We start from the raw sequence: 24,815 nt of genomic DNA, 5'->3' as shown, positions 1-24,815 counted from the left end.
ACAATTTCTAATGATTTCAAATTGTATGTCCAACCACAATTTCAACTTCAAATCAATGATTTCAAGTCCATGCAATTTGGAGTTTAAATTTGAAGTTATGATTTGAAATATATTTTGATATCTTGAGTTTATGAACTATGGTTTTGGTAAGATTGTTAGAACTGAAAAGGTTTTGATAGTTTTCATAAATTATGGGGTTCTAATGTTTATGAGAAAAAATACGACTTTTGAGATCCGAACTGTATGTTCAAACAAAATTTCAACTTTAACTCAACATTGATGTGAAATCATGGCCAAATGGGATCTTGGCTGGGTGAGCTGCTCTTTGTACAAGGTGCAGATAATGGGAGCCTATAGACAATTGAAAGACAATGAGCACAATCTAGTAGAAGCAACATAGACTAATAACTCTACTTGATTTTTTTCCAGAAAACCCAAGCGTTCCACTGTATCGTTCTACAAAAAGATCAAAGAGAAGTGTTCACTGTATCGAACACGAATACAGTTAGTATCTAGATCCTGGACTTTCAAAATCGTCCTTCATAATAATCCGCGGGATCATCATCACTCTAATAATATTAGTTGTGGTACCAGCAAAAGAACTGGCCATGACTTTATGGTACATATATATAGGATTATGAGTTGTTTCCATATATTGTTACACTTCCGGCAGATGCTTGATTGGCTGCACGGTTGCTTCCAAAATTCTTCCGATTTGATTCTCTTGCAATTCTTGAACCAAACTGAAAAATAAAAGTTTAAACATTGTTGAGTAAACTTGTCATGTTAACAATTTGAGCAATGGAACTCTAACAAGCAACAACTGGTACCTAAAATTCTAACTAAGTTGATTGTGAATGTAAACTCTATTGGCAAAATGGATATCAACAGTATGACAAGACAAGTGCCATTTGGTCCTTGCATAATAGAAAGTTCTTCGTTTGACAAGACAAGTGCCTCAAAATTATTCGTTTGACAATTCTGCAAATTTGGCTAAATCACACAAACCCGTTTGTGCTGAGGACGAGCACGAGGGGAAAGGGGATGTATATGGTGATGCCTTTATATGATTAACAAATATATCACAATCAACTTTAGTGCACACTATTACTAATCGGTAGCGGAGGGAGAGCACCGGCTACAGGTTCGGCCGAACCTAGTAACTTTGGTTCAAATTCTGCATTTGTCTTAAAAATCCATTGAATATTTACAAATTATTAATTTACAAGCCAATAAATTTAAAAGATTAGAATCCATAACTCATGAGCTTCAAATTCTGACACTATCTGTTACTAATTATTCTTTACAGCTTTTAAAGTTGCTGTCAGAGGGCATGCATACAGGAGAAAGCCACAATATGCTCAATCACTCACTAAATGAAGGGGAAAAAAAAAGTGGAAGCCCAACTCCTCAATTAAGATGGCTTTTTGTGAATCAAATATGAATAAGAGAATATTGACTCAACGACAGATGAAGAGCAAACAATAGATACCTGGATTGCTCTTTTCGGCAGAGAGGCTGCTCCAGATACACCAAGTAAATGAGCAACCTTCAAAAGAAAATAATAAAAGTGAAAGACATCAGTAAGAAGGAAGAGCAAAACCAATGCAATTAGAGGAGAGCGAAGTGAGGATTAGGTTTCTGTTTAAGGTAGACACGAAGTACAGATATAAACAAAGGATTACGACATCCTCCAAGAAACTATAAACTCACTATCATTGTTAATGTAATTTCAAAACCAAGTCTAAGATAAGCTCAAAGGTTTAACCTCTCTCAAGATTTTCTTGTCACCAATACCAATTGGTTGATCAAGGTCAGCGATCTCCCACAACGGAATATCTAGCAAAATCCTGATGACATCCTCATCCAAGAAAGGGAACCTGGCCTGGCAAAAATAGAAAATAAGTTGACTGTAACTATAATATGAGAAAGTACTCCATTTAAGCAATTCAACTACCTCCTTGCCATTGTCAGCAATACACCTGTCATCTCTGCCAAGGTTTCTCTTCCAAATCCTCTGCATGTCTAGTTTCATTTCATCATTCAGACCTAACCAGCTGATACAACACCAAATGAAAAGGGCCAAAGAGCAAATACCACTTTAAGCTTTCAGAAGAACTAAATCAACTTCTTTGCAGGAAGAAGTAGCAACATTATTAACCTGTGTGGCCAAGCTTGCAGGAAGCCAAAAGCGCTTATTTTTTCCAAAAAGTACTTATTTTAACACATTGAGGTGTTTGCCCAAGCTTTTGGAGAAAAAAAAAAAGTGCTTTTGAATATTAATAGAAGTTGTTTTTCAGAAACAAAAAAGTAGTTTTTGCCGAGAAGCACTTTTGGAATGTTGGTCAAGCATAGCTTTAATATTGGAAAAAGTGCTTTTCAAATTAATTAGCCAAACACAAACTGCTACTTTCCAAGAGCACTTCTTACAAAAAGCACTTTTCAAAATAAGTAGATTTCGGAAGGTTGGCCAAACAGTCCCTAAATCATAAAGAGGATGAATCCACCCAAGTGATAGTTGCCTCAAGTACTTTTGAGGAAGACAAATCTACACATAAGAACTGTGATGCAGTGAATATCACAAGAACGAATCAACAAGAGTGGATTAAACAGAGGAAAAGATGTTAGCATACAATCAATACACGCCACACTCTACATAGTTCCCTTTTTTGGATGGTGGAAGATAGGGGAAATTCATTGGAAGATGGGGGAAATTCATACATAGGAGGACTTTACCTTCCGTTTCTATATTTTGTCCTATGCCGACCATATCCAGCACACTGTTCATCTGCACCAGAACCAACTAGGAGAATCCGAGCAGCAGATTTGTACTTTACACGGTCACAGGTATCATCGTTGCCTGTCTCATCATATAAACAACCGTCACCACTAGCAGCCAACCACAGAGCTATACCAATATTCAGATCCTGAAGTAAGGGAAGAATTTATTAAGCAATTTGATCGTCGTTCAAAACGACAAAGTAACAGACACATTTTCATATAGGTATTGATTTAAAATACCATGTAGGTACTCGCAGGATTTATTAGTGACATGACATGCTTCGTTTCAGAGGTCAGCTTGAGCAGATCAGCATCAATCTCTACAAGTTTCCATCTGCAACTCAGTTTTATGATGAACAAACCTCAAAATGAAAGAAAAAGAAACAGAAAATCGAGAAAAACAAAATGGTAGAGGCTCAAAACCAAGTTGCATTGCACAAAAATGTTTTGCTTCTACATGAGCAACCTAATATCGTTGTGTCTAAAGAAGGTACATTGAGTAGGACCATTTCTCAAATTGCCAAATGTCATCAATGCCCAATTATTCTTCAAAAGAGCTATGCTTGCATTTAAATCCGGGCTCATAAGTTGCATGACTTATCATTCCAGCCATTATCAGCATGCATTTTCAAACATGTGTGTCATCTTGCTGATTCTCACGAAGAGATCAAGTTGCTAATGGTACATAAAAAAACAAGAAGGGGAATGGATACCTTCTTGATGGGGCAATACTTTGAAGTTCCTTTAGACCTGCTCTAGCAGAGATTCTATCAGGAGCGCATGGACCGTCAAAGCTTACATTAAGCAGATCAATTTCATCTACAGGTACAACACGAGAATAGACCATGACTAGATTAAATTTTCCACAGGTAAATAAGCAGGAAAGGAACTTAAAGAATGTTCTATGTTAACTCAAGCAAGAGGGATATAGCAGATGTTACAAACACTCACATTTGGCATCCATGCACTTATCTAGTAATACTGCAAGTATCATAGAGTCTAATCCACCAGAAAAGAGCACGGCAACTGGAATATTGCATTTATTTGTGTAGTCAACTGAAGTGGCCTAGACATAACCCAAGAATTATGTCAATTCAGAAAGCGAATACAGCAGCTTATGTTTTCCTGTTCCGTTGAAGGGCTTCTAAATCAATACAAACATTAGTTCTAACCATTGGGTGGAAGCAGAAAACAAAAGTTGATCAGTTTCAGACCTGGTAGATTGTATTCAATGCAGTGCGTCGCATTATCGACTCTTGTAAAGCAATCATTACCCTGTGTGGTAGAGATGTAAGTAGGCAGTCTGTATAAGCTGTAACAGTTAGAAGAAGATTGCACTCAAGTTAGACTCTGACAGCATGTTTAATCACAATTACTATATCCACCAAACATGTAATGAATGGTGTTAACAACATAACTATGAGATACTGACCTAACTTAGATTCCATCAGAATGGAAGGAGTTATAGGCGAGTCCTCTTTCCTGCTATAAACCTTTTGGCGGGAAACATGCAAGTCCTCGGGTTTTGGTTGGACTGAAGTTCTCTCCCAAGTGATTAGCTCCTTAAGCTTTTGATCTGTCCAGTCATGCTTCAAAACTTCACCAATTAAATCTTCATCCGTTCCTATAGCACCAATAGACAAACTGTACACACCGCATGGAAGTTCTTCCCAGAAGTCTGTTTTGGCTATTTCGCCTCCATCTGCAAATTCTACAAGATCAAAGCGTAACATGCGTTAAAAGATTGCACTCACTCACAGAGGAATAAGAGGAGGTATACACTAGACTACCAACTGCTGCCATATTTTCGTTTCAAATTCTACAAGATCAAAGCGTAACATGCGTTAAAAGATTGCACTCATTCACAGAGGAATAAGAGGAGGTATACACTAGACTACCAACTGCTGCCATATTTCCTTATTCTTTTTTTTTTTTTAAATGTCGGTAGGAGACAATGTCAAATAATGTTCACATTGATGTTTCTAATTTTAAAGTATTGAACTATGAACAACAACAACAACAACAACAACAACAACAACAACAAGCCCAGTATAATCCCACTATGTGGGGTCTGGATATTGAACTATGAACAAAGAAGCAATATTGACTTTCTTCCAACACCAACTATTCTATCCAACTAACGGACTGCTTGAAAGCTCAAAAGGAACAAGTTTGGATTGGAAGAACTGATTTTCAATAATGTTTATATGAAACAACAAACTTCACAAACAGAGGATGACTTAATCACCAAAATGCTTAGCTCAAAACAACATATTTGGTCGTTAGATGTTCTTGGTTGTACATGCTCAATTATCACTATGGATAATTTAATATAGTTACCATAAAGATAATGGCAACTGATTCGCTTGCTTTAAAATAAGTTGAAGCTTCTCCAAGAAAACTTTGTTATTAAAAGAAATCAGTGAGTAAGATGTTGAAGAAGTGTTACCAGAACTTGTATTTACAGAGGGCAGTGGTGATACAGAAGATAGCAGAAACCGAGGGTCCTCCTTCGTTGGCCAGTGAACAAGAAGGCTTCTCCTTCCAAATGCATCTCGACCAAACCATAATATGTTTGAACTACTCTATATCAAAGAGTAAGCGGAGCATCAGAGAAGCTTTTGTTTCAAAATGATATAGCCTTTCCTGCTGGAATAAGCCAATGGAAACTTACCACCAAAAGTTACCTGCCAATAAATCAAAGCCCACGGCCCCTTGATTCTGGAAAGAAGTTCTGGAACAGAACTTCGCCTTTCTCCGGAAGTATCAGTTATATTACATCGAGGGGAAACATGAGAACAACATAGTCCTAGATGTTGCATAAGAATTTCAGTGTCATTGCTATCACTACTCATTTCGATGCCTCCAAATATTTCACCTAAGCAATAATCACAGGAAAACAAACAAGAATCAATTAAAGACTCTTAGAAATGGGAAAAAATAGGACATCGTAATTAATTTTGATAAAAAAATAAATCAACTTTTAATATTTTATTATTACTTTTAAAAAAGAGATTTACTTTGACAGAGATAATGCTTTAGCAAGCAACTTGGTGAGAAAAAAAAAATCTGAATGTTTTTGTGAACAAGAAAAAAATAGTGGAGTCTGCATGTGGCCCAATTACTTGAAAGTGCAGAGAAACAAACACTACAAAATAGTGTACATTGTTTGACTCTCCAAAGTTAAGCATCAATTAAGTTGAAGAAAATATTAAGAAAGTCAAGAAGCAAAAATCCAAGAGACACTTCAGTCTATCATGTTGGAAATGGCTCAAACGCCATGGTATTACCATTATAAACAAGGATGTTCCCTGACACGTCCACCAATGGTTGAACAATGGGATTTATGCCTCTAAGTTGCAATGTAGCACCAACAAATTGCATCTCTCTAATGAGTTCTTTACCACCACCACCACCAATATGACAAGCCTCTCCCTCACTGGGATCTTCATTCTCCACAGAGGCAACAGCATCTGGCTCCCCACCACACAAAGATGAAACCTCAGAACGAAGTATAACTTTCTTGCATCCCAAACTATCTGGACCCCTTCTTCTTAACCCAGCTTTTATGTCATCCACTGAAAACAAAGTCTAATGACAATATAAAACATTGTTAGCCTCTTCAAGATCTCTTTTAAAAATGAAAAAGATAACAACGTTAGAAACTTATTCTATAATCAAAGCTACCTTTTTTTAAGTTTCCCTTTTCCGTTAAAGGCAGTTCTTATGCTTTTTTTTTTTTTGCTTCATTTGCGAGTAGTATAATAATCGTGCAGATCAATCAAAAAGATTTTAAAGAAAATAAAAACAGAAACTGCATAAATCATTCCTCATTAAGCTACAAAGCTGGCTCACTTTAGTTGCTGTTCTTCTACTTAATTTAGATGCTGTAGCAAAAGGGGTTCATCTATCGATACGGATATGGAATGATGAGAAAGATAACAACTTTAGAAACTTTACAATCTTTCCTTCATTAAGGTGCAAAGATAGTTCTTTTCTTTTAATTCTTTATCTAAGCTATCTTTTTAAAATTTTCCTTTCAGTTGCAGACAATTTTTGTGCTGTGTTTGCTTCAACCGAGACTGGTATAAAATTGGGCAGATCACTCAAAAAGACTCCAAAGGTAAACAATGACAGAAACTTCATAAATCATTCATCATTGCTGTTTCTTTACTTAATTTAGGTGTTGTAGCAACTTTAGAAACTTCACATCAATCTTTCCTCATTAAGGTGCAAAGAAAGCTCCTTTCTTTTAATTCTTTATCAAAGCTAGCTTTCTTTAATTTCCCTTTTCAGTTGCAGGCAGTTCTTATGTTATTTTTGCTTCATTTGCAAGTTCTATGAAAATGGGCAGATCAATCAAAACGATTTTATAGAAAAAACAATAACAGAAACTTCATAAATCATTCCTAACGTGCAAAGATAGCTACTTTTAGTTACTCTTTTTTACCTAATTTAGAAGTTGTAGCAAAAGGTGTTCATCTAAATGAAGAAACTTCACATCAATCTTTCCTCATTAAGGTGCAAAGATAGCTACTTTTAGTTGATAATTTTAACTTAATTAGGCGTTGTAGCCAAAGGGGTTCATCTAAATGAAAAAGATAACAACTTTAGAAACTTCACATCAATCTTTCCTCATTAAGGTGCAAAGATAGCCACTTTTAGTTACTGTTTTTTTAATTAATTAGGTGTTGTAGCAAAAGGGGTTCATCTAATAATAGAGAAAGAGGTAAAGAATGTGAAATCAGCAGTAAAGTAGTACTAATAAGGCAGCAGTTTTCTTGCATCAATATAAAAGAATATAAAATTACCTGTTGTTCCAATAGAGGTTCTGGAGAGATGAAATTAGGGTCTAAAGATGACAAAATTATCCTAATTCCAGACACAATCACTGCTATACCACACATCACTCTTTCTCTTTGTTTGCAGCTTCCTTAAACCCTAAACCCACTGGAAAAATACAGTGACCCCTCCAAAGTAGGAAGAAAGGTTTATGAAATATCAACCAACCAACATGTAAAAAAAAAAAAAAAAAATTTAAAAAAAGGAGAAGACAAAACTACCCTTAAGGTTAAGTCCCCACTAAAACCCTTTTTTAGAAAACTAAAATAAAAAACGTTGCTGCTGCTGCTACTAAGCGGCCATTGCTAACAGAGTGATTTTCTACACAAGGTTTGAACTTTTATCAGAACCCTATTTCTTCTATTCATTCTTTCTTGTTACCGCTAATTATATGTTGTGTACTTTCTTGAATGTTCAAAGATATTATCTTTAGAGTTTGGTGATACTTTATACCAGTAGTATTAGTATTATTCTCATAGTTCTTTGTTCTACAATATCTGTTACTATCTGTTGTTTCTTGTATTAGATTATTGTATCATTTAGCTATTGTTACTTTTCTTTTCTTTCAGAATGCTATGTAATTTTTTTTTTTTTGGTAAGGAAAATTGGGTAAAATGTTTTCTTTATTATTTGCCATGGCTTCTTCACTTTCCTTTTGCCTCTCTAAATTAGTTACCACTAATTTTGTGTTGGGTACTTTCAAGAATGTTTGTGCTTGTTGAATACTTGAATAATGGAGTGCGGAAGAAAGCTTTCTATAGTTTCTGTTTGCACTAACTATACTAAACTAAGTAAGCGTTTGGGCCATAGAAACCAAATATTTTCACTTTATTTTAAATTTTTGAAGTTGGAGTTGAAAATGGAGTTGTGTTTGGTTATACTTTTTGCAAAGGAGAGGAGAGCATTTTGTTTGGAATTATGAAGAAGGAGTTAGAAATCAGGTTATAAGTTGTTTTTCAAATTCGGAATCCTACTTTAAGTTGAATTTGAAATTTCATGGCCAAACACGGATTTTTGAATAAAGTGAAAAATTTATTCCGGAAAAACATGAATAATTTTTATTGCCAAACGGCTGATAAATGTGCAGAAAACTTATAGCTTTAACAGTGTTCACTTTGTACTTTAGGTACTATTTTGAATGAAGCTCCAAAGTTGAGGGTTTTGGGCTTCTTTTCTGAGTCCAAACAGGGGGTAAAGGCAAAACTGTAAAACCTTGCCAACCACACAGCCGGAAAGTATTGCTCCCATCTTGACTTCAGCCTTTGTTTTCTTCCTTTGAAACGATTGACCTGACTGGCTTGAAACTTGATTTGATTATCCGCCGCCGCTAAACCCGCTCCACCACCACTGCCCTTCCATTTGCTGTCGTTGTTTGCCTCTTTCCACCACAGCCGAGATGGAAAGTAGCAGCGGGAGCACCAGCTACGCCGGTGAGTGGAGAGCAGAGGAAGCTATCGCCGGCAACACTGAAGCCCTTCAAGTTCTCAGAGAACTCATTACCTACCCCCTCCTGTACTCTGCTGAATCTCGAAAACTTGGCCTAAAGGTACTACAAGTTTACCAAGAAGTATATCTTTGACATTCAGCTTATCTATCATCTTTCATTAACAACTCTATTTGCTTTGCTAATTTTTTCTCTAGTGGCCACGTGGATTGTTGCTATATGGACCTCCTGGAACTGGCAAGGTACTATACATGTATGATCTTGATCTGGGTTGCAGCCAAAATCATGCCATTTTGAATTTAAAACAGACTTTTTTGGTTTTGAGCCAAAATCATACTTTTGAATTTCGAACTTGTTATTTGTGTTTGAGCCATAATCATGTCTTTGAATCTCAAAATTGGCACTTTTGAGCCAAATCCTGTCTTGTCAATTTTACAATTGACATTTGGATTTGAGTCAAAATATCATGTCTGTGGATTTAGAAAATAACTTTTGGGTTTGAGATGGTTGTTTGATTAAAATTTTGTAATACTTTTTAATTGTAGACAAGCTTAGTTCGAGCAGTTGTTCAAGAATGTGGCGCCCATTTGATCGTAATAAGGTGTGTTTGATTCTCACTCAATTTTATTTACTCTGACTGGCTTCTATATGTCTTTTGTTTTGTTGCTTATGTACAGTAAAAGTGATGGTCCTTTTTTTTATTATTTCTTTGTTATTAACAACAAAAAGTACTAGAAGTGCTTTATATATGCGTGGCAGAAATTTACCTAATTGGTTCAGATCTATCAATTGAATGATGAGCATTCTGTGATCCTTATGGTCCTTGATGATATTTAAATAACTGAAGAGTGCCTGCATTTTGAAAGAGTTGAGCTTTTGATGCTAGTTATTTATGTATGGTGACTCCACACTTTTACGTACATTAAAAGAAGAAAGAAGTCATTGACTTCAAGGAGAATCTTGCATTGTTTTGTATTTTTCTTTACATTATTGTTCTTTCTGACTTTGGATGTATTTGCAGTCCCCATTCCGTTCACAGGGCTCATGCTGGTGAAAGTGAGAAAATTTTGCGGGAGGCATTTTCTGAAGCATCATCTCGTGCAAAATTAGGCAAGCCATCGGTCATCTTTTTAGATGAAATAGATGCTCTTTGTCCTCGTAGAGATTCTAGGTACATGTTGCACCACTTTATCCACATCCGTATGACAATGGCGTTGCTTAAACCATGGTTTACATAACTGAAAAAAGAAAATATGTTCCTAGGGTAGAGTAGATGATATATTCCAATGTTCTTTACTAACAAGTTATTTGAGTGCTTGGATTGCAGAAGGGAGCAAGAAATTCGTGTAGCCTCTCAGCTCTTTATGTTGATGGATTCCATTAAATCCTCATCGACATCTGTATCACATGTTGTGGTGGTAGCATCAACTAATAGGTAGCGGTTTTGCAACATTTGCTTTGTTTGGTTTTTTATCTTTTAATTTGTGGTGGATTGCCTTTTCCCGTGTCTCTCATTATCAGCAAGTGTACCTTGACTAGGAAGGTGCTGGACTCTCAGCAGAGTTCTATTCACAAGAACAAATAATTAAACAAAAAGGGTATTGATTTGAAAAGCATCAAAAGGGAGTTTGGATGTCAATAAAGATTCAGATTTTTGATCAGTTCAAGATTCAAATATCTTGGCAGAAAATGAAATAGAAATCGAAGTTGCCTTGCAGTTGATGTCTTGAGCAAAGAAGCAGAAAAGGAGTTGTAGGTAGAATAATCTCATCACATTAACAGTGGGCTTGAGGAAGTGCTTATATCAGAAAGTAATGGACCAGAGAATAGAAAACAAATGTATTCTTACGAAGAGGCATCTCGAGGTCTGCATGATAAGATGATGGACTTTGAGCTCCTTGATGAAAGCATTCTTGATGCTTTCAACTTTGAGAATGAACATCAGCAGAAGATAGCTTGATTGGTGAAACTGAAAAGTGAGGCTTAGAAGGCAAACCATTTTGCCATTCATCACATTAACTTAGAGTGGAATGCTAGAAAACCTTCTTGGTTTTCCCTTAAGAGATGTATCAAAATTGTGATTGCTCCTACTTTTGTTTCTTTTGAGTTTCTTGAAAACTAGTAAATTTTCCTCTTTATAATGATCAAAAAGAATTTCTTGTTTTCACTGTTAGATCCTACAAGCAAACGTAAGCAAGCGACAGTGCCAGCTTACTGTCTGTAAGCAAGCCACCAAGCCCCGAATGAGATCCTTCTGATGGTCATGAAACTCTATGCTTACTTCTGTGTCATGTTATCGTACGCTTCTCTTTTAAATTAACCTGATACCTATACATTTTATGTGCAGGCCGGATGCTATTGACCCAGCTTTAAGAAGGGCTGGACGTTTTGATGCTGAAATTGAAGTCACAACACCTACCGAGGAAGAGCGGTTGCATATTCTCAAGGTGAGCTGATTAAGATAGATTTTTTAGCATGCACCAGTTTAAGGAGATACCTGAATGGTTACTCTTTGTGAACATCCACAGTTGCTCAATCCCTTTTATAATCTGTATGAAGTTGGTCTTAAGATGCTGGTTTCCATTTCTGGTTTTTCAGCTTTATACGAAGAAGCTTCAATTGGATGCGAGTGTTGACCTTCGAGCCGTTGCTGCATCTTGCAATGGTTATGTTGGGGCAGATTTAGAGGCTTTGTGTCGTGAAGCTGCAATGTCTGCAGTAAGAAAGTGCTCTGATTCAAATCTAGACGAGGACTCCTACAGCATTAATATGGAAGATTGGAAGCATGCAAGAGCAGTGGTTGGTCCTAGTATAACGAGGGGTGTTACTGTTGAAATCCCCAAGGTTTCTTGGGAAGATATTGGAGGGTTGAAAGACATAAAGGTGTGACCTCGCACGAACAATTAGGTCAGGTTGAATATTTTCAAAATCTAATATGATGTTAAATTCTTGAAACAGAAAAAGCTTCAGCAAGCTGTTGAATGGCCTTTAAAACACTCTGAAGCATTTGAACGGCTGGGAGTATCACCTTCCCGTGGAATCCTTCTTCATGGACCACCAGGGTGCTCCAAAACAACCCTTGCTAAAGCTGCTGCTCATGCTGCCCAAGCTTCATTCTTTTCCTTGAGGTCTGATGAACATTCTGGTCTCTTCTGCCCTTGGCATAAATAAATCTTTTTCTGCTTTGTTTCCTGCTAACTCTTGATGCAAAAGAAGGATTGATAAATGATAACTCTCACTAGTATTGATGGTTTTTAGATATAAATGTGTTTACTAGAAAAAGGAAACATGTGCATGCACTGATAAAATCAAAATGAGCACCGGAGGATGTGCCCTAGTGGTCAATGAAGTGGGAAGAGAACCATGAGGTCTCAGGTTCAAATCCCGAGGCAAAAAAAATTAAGTGATTTCGTCCCATCTACCTGAGCATTGGTGGGCAAAGTTACTCCAGTGAAATAGTCGAGGAGTGCGCAAGCTGGCCCAGACGCCACGTCACTTTAAAATGTCAAAATGAACCAATAGCTGGTTATACACGTGTAGTGCTCGCAGTTATCATAGCTTTTCACCTTTTCTATCTTCTTTATTGTCAATTATTGTTCTTATTTAAGCATTTCTTTTGAATGCATCTAGTAAGTTTATCTTTATTGTTTAGTAGTTGTTTCATGCATTGCTTAGCAACAAGTGAGCAGCGATTCTTGTCTCGTCAGCCTTTGCCAACTTATATGAAAGTTCCTGGAAAACCAAAAACATGTTAAATTCTAACTTATATCACAGTTTCTGGAAAACCAAAAACATGTTAAGTTAGTTTGAAATGACTGTCATGTAGTATGCTCCCCCTAAATCTTGAATGTATGCTTGGGTTTTATACCCGCTTTGGAGCCCTGAGATTGGTATCTACTATGATGTTAACCATCTTTATTTCGCTTGTTTTCAGTAACTAAGTAAATAATGTATACCTCATGCGTTCGATTTGACCAAAAATTGCAAATCCTAATCATTCGGTTTCTTGAAATTCATAATCATGAAACAGTGGTGCAGAGCTGTATTCTATGTATGTTGGTGAGGGTGAAGCTTTATTGCGCAATGCTTTCCGAAGAGCTCGCCTTGCAGCACCAAGTATAATATTCTTTGATGAGGCTGATGTTGTTGCAACCAAACGGTAAGTTTCTTTAGCTTAGCTGATTGCTGTTCTGACTGTGTTTTAAGTTTATCTTCCTCATTCTCCATTATTTTTGCAAAACTCTGATACGATTTATCCTTAAATGGCAGAGGAGGAAGTTCAAGTGGAAGCAGTACAGTTGGAGAGAGACTTCTATCCACCCTCCTAACTGAAATGGATGGTTTAGAGCAGGCTAAAGTGAGCAGTAAATTTATTGCTGTTTTGAAGTACTAATTGCAAATAATCTATCATTTTGATCAGGTATCGAATGGGTTTCTTTGTTTTCTAATCATTTCTTTGTCAGGGAATTCTTGTTTTGGCTGCCACAAATCGGCCCCACGCAATTGATGCTGCACTGATGCGCCCAGGAAGATTTGATCTCGTAAGAAACTCGTGAATGCTTAGTATAACTTAGCAGCTCAACATGAATGTTACTATTAAGAAGCAATCCTTGTACTCGTTAATGGTCATATACCGTAATTAGCTCATTTTATTCAATTTGCTATGCTTGCAGGTTCTTTATGTCCCCCCTCCTGACTTGGAAGCTCGATTCGAGATTCTATGTGTTCATACGCGAGATATGAAATTGAGTAATGATGTTAATCTCAGACAAATTGCAGAAGACACAGAGCTTTTTACTGGAGCTGAGCTGGAAGGGCTATGCAGAGAAGCTGGAATAGTTGCTTTGAGAGAGAACATATCTGCAACAGTTGTATGTGATCGGCACTTCCAAATAGTCAAGAACTCGCTAAAGCCAGCACTTACCGAAGAAGAGGTTGTTTCCTATTCTTCCTTCATGAAGAATCGATCTGAAAGGTCTACTAATTCATTTGAAGCCAGTTCCAAAAAGAGTGACAAGCAAACCAAGAACTTGTTAGTTTTGGCCAGTCCTCTTACAATTGGCGTCATTAGTGTTGTATTATATATTGGTGTTAGATACTTTCTGATGCCTACTGAAACGTTGTCGAGGGAACTAACGAGTACATAGCGTCCAACTATTTTAATTCCAGCATATGATTAAATTACCAAAATTTTGAAAACAATTTCTTAACCAGTTGAGGCATCCTTGGACGTGATATAAGATTTGATGCTTTTGGTTGTCTATTAACATATTTACTGGTACTTTGGATATGTTCCTTAGTTAACAAATGAATGACGCCAGCTACTATTAATAGAGTATTTTATATATATGGTGTTGAAATTATTGGTTTTGTTTACAAAGTGATTGCAACTGCTATTTGCTGAAAGTTTGTATATTTCTATTAGAAGTGAGTGTGTGTGTCTATATATGCCTAGTTCCTTCTGTTTCTGGCTGTAGAAAAATGAGATTTGGTTTCAGACCCAATTTGTGATGGCACAATCTTTACCACAATTTTTTTCTGTCTGAAATGGAAGTTAAAAGCTGTAATAGCAGGGTTTAGGATCTATGTTGCTCGGATCTCCAAAAATGTTTTCGGGCGTGATGTAATGCATTTTTGCATATCTAACACGGGTGTGAAGGAACGGAAAATTCCATACTTTGCACGGAAAAAAATCTTAAATAAATAGGAACTGCATAAAAGTCAAGAGGTAAGTCTAATATGGCACAGTGAGTGTATTTAACTTGATAATCAAGAATGTAAGCTTTACACGTAAGCTGGAATAGCTCAGTTGGTTAGAGCGTGTGGCTGTTAACCACAAGGTCGGAGGTTCGACCCCTCCTTCTAGCGTTATTAATTTTTAATTTACATAAGTTGGAGCATAATCTCCATAATATACATCCATGTAGTTATACTTTTAATGTACATCCGCATAACCCACATTTTTTTTGCAACAGTGCTTATACACATGACATACAACATTAGTTTAATGTTGTATGTCATGTGTATAAGCACTGTTGCAAAAAAAATGTGGGTTATGCGGATGTACATTAAAAGTATAACTACATGGATGTATATTATGGAGATTACCCACATTTTTTTTTGCAACAGTGCTTATACACATGACATACAGCATTATACACTTAATGTAGATAATGTATAAATTTTATATAAAAGTGTATAAAAGGGCCATTTCGGGTAATATTAGAAATATTGGTCATTTCAGGTAAATATTTTCTCTAAATAGACATAGACTGTTATTTTCCCGAAGAAGGAAAATTTGGTGTTTTTACTCTCCCAATGTATGCATAAGATCCAACACAACTAATATTTACAGGTGTTTGGACATTCTTTGAGGGTTTTATTTCAAAAGGATATTAAGTACTAGCATTGAGGTTGAAAAAGTGTATTTAGTTGAATAAAAAGTCGAAACAAAAAAACTAAAGAGCTTTTTGAAAATAATTTTTTTTACCCTTTCTGCTAAAAAAATACACTAGTTGTTCAAAATAGTGTACAAAGTTTCCACCTTTTGCTTGCTAATAATTTTTCAAGAACAAATTTTGAGACATGCCTTCAATGGGCTGCTAATAATTTTTCAAGAAACAGTAATCACCATCAACATAACAAAACACAAGGGGATTTTTTTGCCAGGTTTTTAGTTTCAAGCATACCCCATTTGTTTAATTTACTTTAATCTTTCTTTGGTACAGTCCCAGTAGCTAAATGCTTCCTTTAGTATTTTTGCTATAAAGATTTGATCTTTTTTTGTTTTTTTGTGTGTGAATTTTTGCAGGAAGCAAAAGATTGAGCAACAGATAAAAAATTTACCAATTGCTGCAGGTATAATTTTACTGATTTATTTTAACCCCTTTTTCTATTGTCAGCTGTTTTTTTACTATATTGTTTCTCTTATAAGTTTATAACTAAGTTTTTGTTGGGAGTTGGCATTTTTAATTATGAGTGTTTGGCCTGTGGGATTTTTTTTTAATGGTGGTTAGAGGCGTTTTCGTCTAGTTCTAGGTTGTTGTGGACTTGTGGTTGCCCTGTAAAATATAAGCATCCGTGTATTATAGCTTGAGAAGACGGCAACAACAACATACCCGGTGTAATCCCACAAGTGGGGTCTGGGGAGGGTAGGATGTGTTCGACCTTACTCCTTCTACTTTTGTAGGGGTAGAAGACAGTGCTTACATTATCTCATTTTAATCTTATTGCCCTTTTTTTATGTTGTTTTCATTTGTTCTGGATTTTGGATTGCTGTATTCTGTGGATTTTCTCCTTACACATGATATTTGATCGATTTTCGCTGAAAAGAGACTTGTGGAGGAGGTTCGGAACAATGACACTGTGATAATTGTTGGAGAAACTTGAAGTGGAAAGACAACTCGTAAGTATTTTGCTAAATATCCTCTTAGACTGATTGACATGCATTTGAAGCACAACCATTTGCATTACACTACTTTAAATAATACTCCGTCTGTGATCATTTATGATATTGCATAGTGTCAGTTCTAAGACCTTGCACATTGCGGTTAATAAAAAGGATAAAAACTGTGTGCGTGTTGCATCTTTCTACTTTATCTGTGTATTTGCGGTGTGGTTTGTCAGTCTTTATTGAGGTGTATAAAGCAGTCTTTCTGTCTCTTTGTGCTAGTCATGCATTATAGAACTGATGAAATGAGAGGGAACCTGTAACTTATGTACTATATTCGCCTCTGGTATCTAATCTTGTATGAGAGGGAATGCAAGGATTGACAGCAGGAAGGATGATGAATTAGGATTGGAACGCTATACTTTTAAGAGAGTTCCACTTAAAGCCAAGTAACCCTATCCATCTAAAAAAAAGCTTAGTAACCCTCAGTAACTTGGTCTAGCCATAAACCAAGGAACTCTCTGGTGGCTAGTGAAAGTTTGTAATTGGTCATAACTGCTTGAGTTGCATGTTGAGAGTATTAACTGAATTTTCGTTGATCATCTGCCTTGTCGGTTTGATGAAGGAAGCAAGGTTGAGGTGGTTTGGGTATGTGAAGAGGAGGTGCGGGGATGCACCAGTGAGGAGGTGTGAGAGGTTGGCTATAGAAAGTTTTAGGAGAGGTAGAGGTAGGCCGAAAAAGAACTGGGGGAGGTGATTAGACAGGACATAGCTCATCTTCAGCTCACTGAGGCCTGACCCTGGATAGGAAGGTATGGAGGTCGAGGATAAGGGTAGAACGGTAGTAGGTAGTTGTCGTATTTTTATGTGGGAGAGGCAGGGGCTAGTCTCCTCTACTCAGCTTCTCCTTATTTAGTAGTATTGTTTAGTATTTGCGTACTATTATTTAGTATCTTATTCTTCATTTCTTACTACTATTGTTGTTTCATTTGCTTTGTTTATCTTGCTATTTTGATGTTGTTATTTTCCTCTTAATCCTACTTTGATTACCTCTTTTGAGCCGAAGGACTATCGGAAACAGCTTCCCTACCCAAAAGATAGGGGTAAGGTCTGCGTACATCTTACCCTCCCCAGACCCCACTTGTTGGATTACACTGGGCATGTTGTTGTTGTATCTGCTTTATCGGTTTGATATTTTGAGTATGTCCTAATTGTATCATGATAATGATACAATAACAACAACAACAACATACCTAGAATACAAAGCTACCTTTGTGGGGTAGAGAGACTGTTTCCGACAGACCCTCGGCTCAAGAAACACGTTCTTCAAAACACATTTGAAAAATAATAAGAATAAAAAGCTATGATGAAAATATCGAAGAGAAGAATAGTATTGATAGCAAAATAGTAAAAATAGCCAAAGTAAAAGAAACAACAGTAGCCAAAAAATTGAAGAATAAGATAATATGATAGGATACTAATAATAATATTGGTAAGGAGAAGAGGGAGCAAATAAGGTGCTCTAAACTAGAACCATGCTCTCCCAAAAAAAAAAGAGAGAAATCGCTCGACTACCTACTAATCTTCTATTCTAATCCTTGACCTTCATGTCCTCGGTGAGCTAAAGACGTGCCATGATACTTATATGTACTGGCCTATGAATACTGAGATTATTCTTGAATCCTCTTTTGGTTATTTTCCTTCATTTTTTTGTCTTTCTGTATCTGTCTCTCTCTCTCTCTCTCGCTCGTCTAACTCTATTTAAAACTCGCAAGTAACAAAATTGGTATTTTTTGGATAGAAATAAATACACCAGAATGCTCTAGAAAGTTGTGTCTTTTGTATTATTCATCAGATACAAATAGGAATCTGTTACAAGGTTTAGCTTTCGTCTTGACATACCTCAGGCTTATCTTGTTATTGACTATATTTGCAGAATTACCTCAGTATCTTTTTAAAGGGGGATTTTTCCGTCATGGCGGTATCATTGGTATAACTCAACCTAGACGTGTGGCTGCTATCACTGTTGCTAAACGTGTTGCTGAGGAGTGTGGAGTTTCGTTGGGCCAAAAGTTTGGATATGCTATTAGATTTGAAGATGTAACTTCTGCCCTAACAAAGATCAAATATATGACAGATGGTTTGCTTCTGAGGTAATAAGGAAAGAAAAGTTTGATGCATATCGTGTATGCATCTAGAAAAATCATTACAAATGGTGAGTGACATGTCACTATTACAGGGAAGCATTATTGGATTCATACCTCTCCAAGTATTCTGCTATTATTGTTGATGAGGCGCACGTGCGAACTATCCACACTGATGTATTGCTTGGCTTGTTAAAGAATGTACAGAAAGCAAGGTCAAAGCGTATTAACGAAGTGGTAAATACTGATCATAATTATTCTAATAACAGGCAGGCCTTGGAGGGCAGGGTCGACAATAAGAAAAAGTACAACCCATTGAAGTTAATTATCATATCTGCCAGTCTGGATGCACGCGTTTTCTCAGAATACTTTGGTGGTGCAAAAGCTGTTCATGTTCAGGGACGTCAGTTTCCTGTCGATATATTCTACACGCCTAAATCTGAGACAGATTGCTTAGATCCAGCTCTGATAACTATATTTCAGGTTTTTACATGATCTTGCTGCTCCTACGATCAGAGTTTGAACTGATCGACAATGTCATTATATTTTTTCACAAAGACTCAACATCTTTGTGCCTTTGTTGTTGATTTCTCTTAATATCTTATTTATCAGTTCCATTGCTTTGATTTCTCACTCACATTGGCTTTTATTTCCATAGCTAACTTTAATGTTTCACATAGCATTGGGAGTTGCTGAATGTCTTATAATTTATTCATTTCTTTCTAACTTGTTTTGCTAGATACATCTGGAGGAGGGTCCTGGAGATATACTTGTATTCCTTACTGGCCAAGAAGAGATTGAATCCGTTGAGAGGCTCATCCATGAATGCCTCCGACAATTACCTGAATGCAATAGAAAGCTTTTAACCTTTCCCATATTCTCATCACTTCCCTCTGAGAAGCAAATGAAGGTTTTCATGCCTTTACCAGCAGGATATCGTAAGGTTGATTTGTTTCTTTGGATAGCTTATTTATTTAAGTTTGAGATGGATGTCTTCGCTGCTTTGTCTATTTCCGGAGGTGCAATTAGGTAGCTGTGTGTGAAAACATTATTTAAATGAACTTCTTTTGTTGAATTGTTCAGAAGATAATTTAAGAATTGAGGATAATATCCTCTGTTATAAAAAATAAAATAAAATAAAAATAAAATTGAACTGGAAATCATCTTACATCTGTCTGTCTGAAAATTCAAAACCTGAGTTGCAGTTTTAAAGGAAAATTCCACTTGCCAAATGGAGACATTACTCAATTGAAACGGATGATGGAAAACAAGGTTCATGCGCTCCACTTCATACTACTTTGATATGCTTAAATTGGTAATCCACTGATGAAAAAATATGAAATTAATATTTGACTTAATGGTATTCATTTTGTTATCTCCATCATGAGGGAAATAAAGTTCGGTTGAATGCTAGCTTGTAGCCTTGTACTTGTTGCAATATGGGCTTAAGCATTGTGAATGTGCATTTGTTTACTATTTGTCTGTGTTTAATGATAATGCCAATAAGTTTTTTCTCCAGTTTCTCTGGTATGCTTGACATAAATTTTTCCAAGGCTGAAAATATTTGGTATTTTCTCTGAGCTGGCAAGCTATGTTTGTTGAAACCAGATTTTAATTCTTTCATGTGGTGCTTAGGTGATACTGGCGACAAATATTGCTGAGACATCGGTGACAATACCTGGGATTAAGTATGTTGTTGATCCTGGACTGGTGAAAGCACGAACTTATGATCCTAAGATGGGGGTTGATTCATTGATCATTGTCACAACATCTAAAGCTAAAGCTCTGCAAAGGAGGTAGGGTCTTTGCAAATGAATTTAAATCTCAATAAGTGTCCCTTCTCTTATACAATTTGGTGGTGGCTCGAATACCAATAATTTCCTCTTACTTTGCAATGTTCAAGGAAGTGCATATGCCAATAAGGCCTCATATGCTTGTCATATCCATATTGGACATGTAGGATAGACTAAGGATATTTAAGGGGATGTACTTGTGATTTGAAGGTTTTTATTTCTTGGATCTGTATCTAATACTTAAGTACAGATATCTGTCAAAGGGCCTAAAGAATATTGATGGGATCAGCATAGGAAAAAGAAGGATTGTAATTGTAATCAAATTTTTTTCCAGAGAAGAAGAAATGCTTTCCTTCTTCTGGTATTAGAGAAAGCTCAAAATTTTAAACTTGCAGTTAATAGATGTTAAGCTTATTCTTTCCATCTGTCTAAGCTTGTGTAAGTGGGAGGTAGGATATACCCGTATAATCGAGGTGCAGGAAAGCCAGTCCTGATACCACCGTTATAAACAAAAAGTTAAATTGAACAAAGTAGGATATCTATATACAGGAGTGAAATGGATAATAGACCTTTGCTCTCTTTTGGTTATCTTGTCCGTTAAGTATCAGATAAAGAGCTATTCCTTGATATTATTAAACTGGACGTGCGGGACGTGAAGGATCGGGAAAATGCTGTCGCCTCTATCAAGAGAGTTTCTTTGAGAAACTCACAGATTCTACATTACCTGAAATTAAGAGATGTGTACCTCTCGAATGTTGTGTTGCAGCTCAAGGCTCTAGGCATTGATGATATCATTAACTTTGACTTCATTGAAAAACTAGACAGGTGATTTCCTCAATGAACGAGACAAGTTTTTTCATTGCATTTTGCAAGTATATTTTGCTATTAGCATCTGTGACACTTTTTCTTTGAGTCTTTATTCCCTGACAGTTGTCTAGTCTGCTATTTATAATTTCTTCTTACTTCATTTGCATGACTTAAGTTTGTCTCTCACGTATTTGACCATTCATTGGCATCTATCTCTAGCCTGATGCTCGTATATTGTTTCACTACATATGTGCCCTTACATGTTTTGTTAATTAATGAATCACTAGAGGAGAACATCCGTTTTATTTACTTATTCTTTATAGCTGGAAAACAAGCATTTCCCTGTGAGACTGTTTGAAGCATCATCAGTATCCTTTCAATCTACTCTATTTGCTGGATCTTCTTATAAAACTATCTTATGAAATACTCCTCCACTAAGTGATACTAGAGCTTATAAGGAGAGAAAAAACTAGTAATTTAGTGGATAACTGCCCAATATTTGTCGGCCTTTTCCTTTATGGAGCAGAACGTTGCACCATCCATGATTCATGCATTATAACATTCCGTAACTATAGCTTCTTCCTTGATTCTCTTTGAACAGGACTGCCATAGTCAACTCACTGTGGTCTCTCTACTTGTTGGGTGCTGTAACATAAGAGAATAAACTTTCAGATGTTAGGCATCAAATGGCCAGGCTACCCCTTGATCCAATCTACTTTAAGGCTCTTATTGTTGCTAATCAACTCGGCTGCTTGAAGAAATGTTGATCTGTGTTGCATTGCTTTTAGTGGAATCTATTTTCTATGCTCCACGTGAGAAGTTGGAAGAGGTAATCCTCCATTCTGCTTGTGTGATTCCTCCCCATTTTCTCCTTCTATTTCTGCGTTGAAACATTCCTTTATAATCTCTATTTGATGAAAAAAAAATCTTATATATAAGTAATTATGATTTTTTACAAAGTTGTGTGCAAGAGCCAAGAGGTATACATGTAAACAATCACAAGGTGTTCTTTATATAGGCTTTTCTTGTAATGCTGGTCTTTGACTCTTATAATGTTGATTTTGGCCAAGCATCTACGAAAATAACCTTCAATATTTTGAATAGCCATTGCAGTAGATGAATATTTTCCTGTAGTTTTAACTCTTCTAGTTTCATTTTTTTTAATTTCTAAATCTGACTTTTAATTTCACAATAGATTGTGTTGCATGACATGGACAATGGACTGTACAAGAATCGCGTATGCAGTTTTAGCAACTGTGCTCGAACATTATCTTGTTCCATGTTATTGACTTTTCTCTTTTCCTCTGTGTTATCTTCCAATTTAGCATTCACCTTGACTTTGTTAATGGGTTACACTATTTCTGGTATCAGATATTAATAGAAAACAAAGTCTGAACCGTTTTACTTGTTTTTGGCAGTCACGAAATGCATTGAAAAGCTTTGCAAGTCCACAGGGGGATCATTTGACATTGCTTAATGTATACCGCGCTGCTGATGAGTTCTTTCAGAAGAACAAGATGGTAAATAGTGAAGAAAAGGCTGAAAAGAATCTTAGAAAATGGTTCAAGGATAACTATATTAACAGTCGCTCTCTAAAACATGCTCGTGATATCCACAGGTAGACGTGTACTTCTACTTCAATGAAAAATTATTGAAATCTATTCCGATATATGATTTCTTCCACCTCCGCAGTTCTTTTGATAAACGTTATATTTGCTTATCATATTTCACTGTTAAACGATGTATTTGCTGCTTCTCCTCTCATTTGCCCCAGTCCTTGAGCATGTGATATCTTAAGCTTTCTACTTATTTTGCAGTCAAATTCTGAGGAATGTTGAACAAATGGGTCTTCGTATCACTTCTTGTGAAGATTACACACTTCTCCTCCGTAGATGCCTTGCTGCCTCATTTTTCCTTAAAGCAGCCTGATGGTGCATACAGGTAAAGATGTGATAGGATTTTTATTTCGACTTAAAACTTTTTAATAACGAAGTTAACTTTGGCATATTTCTATTCGTGCCCTCAGTATCTGACCTCGATTTTATCTACTGGCAGGGTCACGTTTAAGTGGTTTGATAGTGCAAACACACCCTTCTTCTGTCTTGTTCCAAGCAAAGCCAGAGTGTATAGCTTTTAATGAATTAGTCCATACTAATCATAGTTATGTCCATAATGTTTCTAGAATTGATTACTTGTGGCTTGTTGAGCTGGCCCCTCACCTGTATGCTGTGCAAGACTTGTGTCTACTGCCATATTATTTATATTGGTAAGAGATCCCTTCCTTAATCGTCATATATATTGCCTGCTGTGACTTTTTCATCTTGGCAAGGATGGCGTTGAAGCTGGGAAAGTTTACATAATCTTTAGCAGACACTGTATAAAGACACTGTACTTTTATTGATGCAGAGGGATCACTGTCTTATCGATCTTTTTCGGGTGGGAACTTTTGAATACTTGATCCGAAACCAGCATCTCATGATCATGATTTAGAAAATGTAACTCCTTCGTAGAGAGTGCTTCGCCCCTTCCTCGTGGTTTGGATTAGTCGGGCTCGTAGGTTTCGGATATCTGATTACAAAGCAAAAAAAAAAAAAAAAACCTGCATATTTCCTGTAGTAATGGATTTTTGATGTTTAACTTAATTTGAGTGATTCAAATCGCTAGACAAACAGCAATAGTTATTATCTTCCTATATTATCCAAGCCTTAGGGATCGTTTAGTATTAGTAATGCAGGTATTAGTTATGTAGGTATTAGTTTTGCATAAATTATTTCTTTGGATATTAGTTTGTTATATTAAAAGTTAATAAAAATTTTATACTTCTTTAAATTAAAATTTAAATATTATTTATTTTAAAAAATATTAAATATTATATTAAAAATAATATCAAATTATGGTTTAGAAAAGGAAAATATTTAAGTGGGGATGATAAAGGTAATATTGTCATTTCTACTTTTTATTCATGTATTAGTTATTTCATCTTTTACCTCGCATAAAATAATACACAGATTCTTTCAGAGTCCGGCGCCTAAATGGCACATTTTTGGACCAACAATTCCAAAAGTGGTGCAGGATTACGCGATAAACGAAAAAGGGTTTATCGTGTAGCCCTACACGATTTACCAAAAATTCTAACGGCTCCCATCTGTTTTCCGTCTTCAACGAAATTTAAAAGAAAATTTATATGGCAAATCGTGTACTCCTACAGGATTTGTCTTAATTTTTTTTATTTTTTTTTTAATTGAGTGGCACAAAGTAAATGCATATGAGCTAAACGAAGTGCTACTACCAAGTAGTAGTCTTCAAATTTTCCTTGTGTTTCTCTTAATTTCTTGTTTTGGGAATGTACTAAAATCATACCACGTTGGTGGGAGCAATTTGTTTTAGCTATGCCCAATTTGTAAAGCATTGGGATGGATGACAGGTGTTCACCATTCTCCAAAGTTTCAAGTGTGATTCATGTCCTTGCAAGACATAGACATTCATGATTGATGAACATGGTTAGAAAAGTGACAATGTCTATGTCTGAATTAGTTAAGGTTCCAATTACAAGAAAAGTGAGTCATCCATTCACAATGAATGAAGTTCAAAGGTTCATAAGTCTAATCGTGTAG

The 24,815-nt window shown here is 36.1% G+C and overlaps 2 protein-coding genes, 1 non-coding gene and 1 pseudogene across 11 annotated transcripts; 3 read left to right on the top strand and 1 right to left on the bottom strand.

Moving 5' to 3' along the window:
* Positions 1 to 383: 383 nt before the first annotated feature.
* On the bottom strand, positions 384 to 7,732 carry LOC132641955 (uncharacterized). Of its 6 annotated transcripts, none has more exons than XM_060359111.1 (14): positions 7,593 to 7,732; positions 6,072 to 6,372; positions 5,469 to 5,659; positions 5,231 to 5,366; positions 4,214 to 4,492; positions 3,996 to 4,093; positions 3,733 to 3,847; positions 3,495 to 3,600; positions 3,022 to 3,115; positions 2,737 to 2,927; positions 1,958 to 2,057; positions 1,769 to 1,885; positions 1,493 to 1,549; positions 384 to 743 (listed from the first exon to the last, which is right to left on the bottom strand). In XM_060359111.1, exons 1-14 carry the CDS (start codon positions 7,686 to 7,688, stop codon positions 636 to 638), a joined length of 1,989 nt encoding a protein of 662 aa, XP_060215094.1. In that variant the 5' UTR covers positions 7,689 to 7,732; the 3' UTR covers positions 384 to 635. The 6 variants fall into 6 exon arrangements, 4 of the variants coding, with proteins under 4 accessions (XP_060215094.1, XP_060215095.1, XP_060215096.1 ...); XM_060359112.1 differs by having other exon boundaries at positions 1,769 to 1,880; positions 1,958 to 2,017; XR_009583033.1 differs by lacking the exon at positions 384 to 743 and having other exon boundaries at positions 1,491 to 1,549; positions 1,958 to 2,017.
* Positions 7,733 to 7,816: 84 nt separating this feature from the next.
* On the top strand, positions 7,817 to 14,328 carry LOC132641957 (cell division control protein 48 homolog B). Of its 4 annotated transcripts, XM_060359118.1 has the most exons (14): positions 7,817 to 7,953; positions 8,750 to 8,858; positions 9,015 to 9,169; positions 9,265 to 9,309; positions 9,613 to 9,668; positions 10,089 to 10,238; positions 10,395 to 10,502; positions 11,415 to 11,514; positions 11,666 to 11,950; positions 12,026 to 12,195; positions 13,098 to 13,226; positions 13,337 to 13,424; positions 13,531 to 13,608; positions 13,741 to 14,328. In XM_060359118.1, exons 3-14 carry the CDS (start codon positions 9,020 to 9,022, stop codon positions 14,212 to 14,214), a joined length of 1,833 nt encoding a protein of 610 aa, XP_060215101.1. In that variant the 5' UTR covers positions 7,817 to 7,953; positions 8,750 to 8,858; positions 9,015 to 9,019; the 3' UTR covers positions 14,215 to 14,328. The 4 variants fall into 4 exon arrangements, with proteins under 4 accessions (XP_060215101.1, XP_060215099.1, XP_060215102.1 ...); XM_060359116.1 differs by having other exon boundaries at positions 8,750 to 9,169; XM_060359119.1 differs by lacking the exon at positions 7,817 to 7,953 and having other exon boundaries at positions 7,973 to 8,858.
* Positions 14,329 to 14,806: 478 nt separating this feature from the next.
* Positions 14,807 to 23,338, top strand: LOC132639937 (pre-mRNA-splicing factor ATP-dependent RNA helicase DEAH10-like; annotated as a pseudogene).
* On the top strand, positions 14,862 to 14,935 carry TRNAN-GUU (transfer RNA asparagine (anticodon GUU)). Its single transcript has one exon. It is a non-coding gene; the product is annotated as a tRNA-Asn (tRNA).
* Positions 23,339 to 24,815: the final 1,477 nt, after the last annotated feature.

The sequence above is a fragment of the Lycium barbarum genome, chromosome 5 (genome assembly GCF_019175385.1).
Source record: "Lycium barbarum isolate Lr01 chromosome 5, ASM1917538v2, whole genome shotgun sequence".
In the NCBI taxonomy this organism is placed as follows: domain Eukaryota; kingdom Viridiplantae; phylum Streptophyta; class Magnoliopsida; order Solanales; family Solanaceae; genus Lycium; species Lycium barbarum.
The sequence above is the reverse complement of the archived record's forward strand: the minus strand, read 5'-3'. Positions and strand labels throughout refer to the sequence as shown.

Coding starts and splice junctions, on each gene's coding strand:
- LOC132641955 (XM_060359111.1), bottom strand. CDS start 7,688: ATGTGTGGTATAGCAGTGATTGTGTCTGGAATTAGGATAATTTTGTCA. Junction 3,116..3,494: donor AGTATTGCCCCATCAAGAAG/GTATCCATTCCC, acceptor ACTGAGTTGCAG/ATGGAAACTTGTAGAGATTG. Junction 1,886..1,957: donor TTGCTGACAATGGCAAGGAG/GTAGTTGAATTG, acceptor TATTTTTGCCAG/GCCAGGTTCCCTTTCTTGGA.
- LOC132641957 (XM_060359118.1), top strand. CDS start 9,020: ATGGAAAGTAGCAGCGGGAGCACCAGCTACGCCGGTGAGTGGAGAGCA. Junction 13,227..13,336: donor GATGTTGTTGCAACCAAACG/GTAAGTTTCTTT, acceptor CTTAAATGGCAG/AGGAGGAAGTTCAAGTGGAA. Junction 13,609..13,740: donor GCCCAGGAAGATTTGATCTC/GTAAGAAACTCG, acceptor CTATGCTTGCAG/GTTCTTTATGTCCCCCCTCC.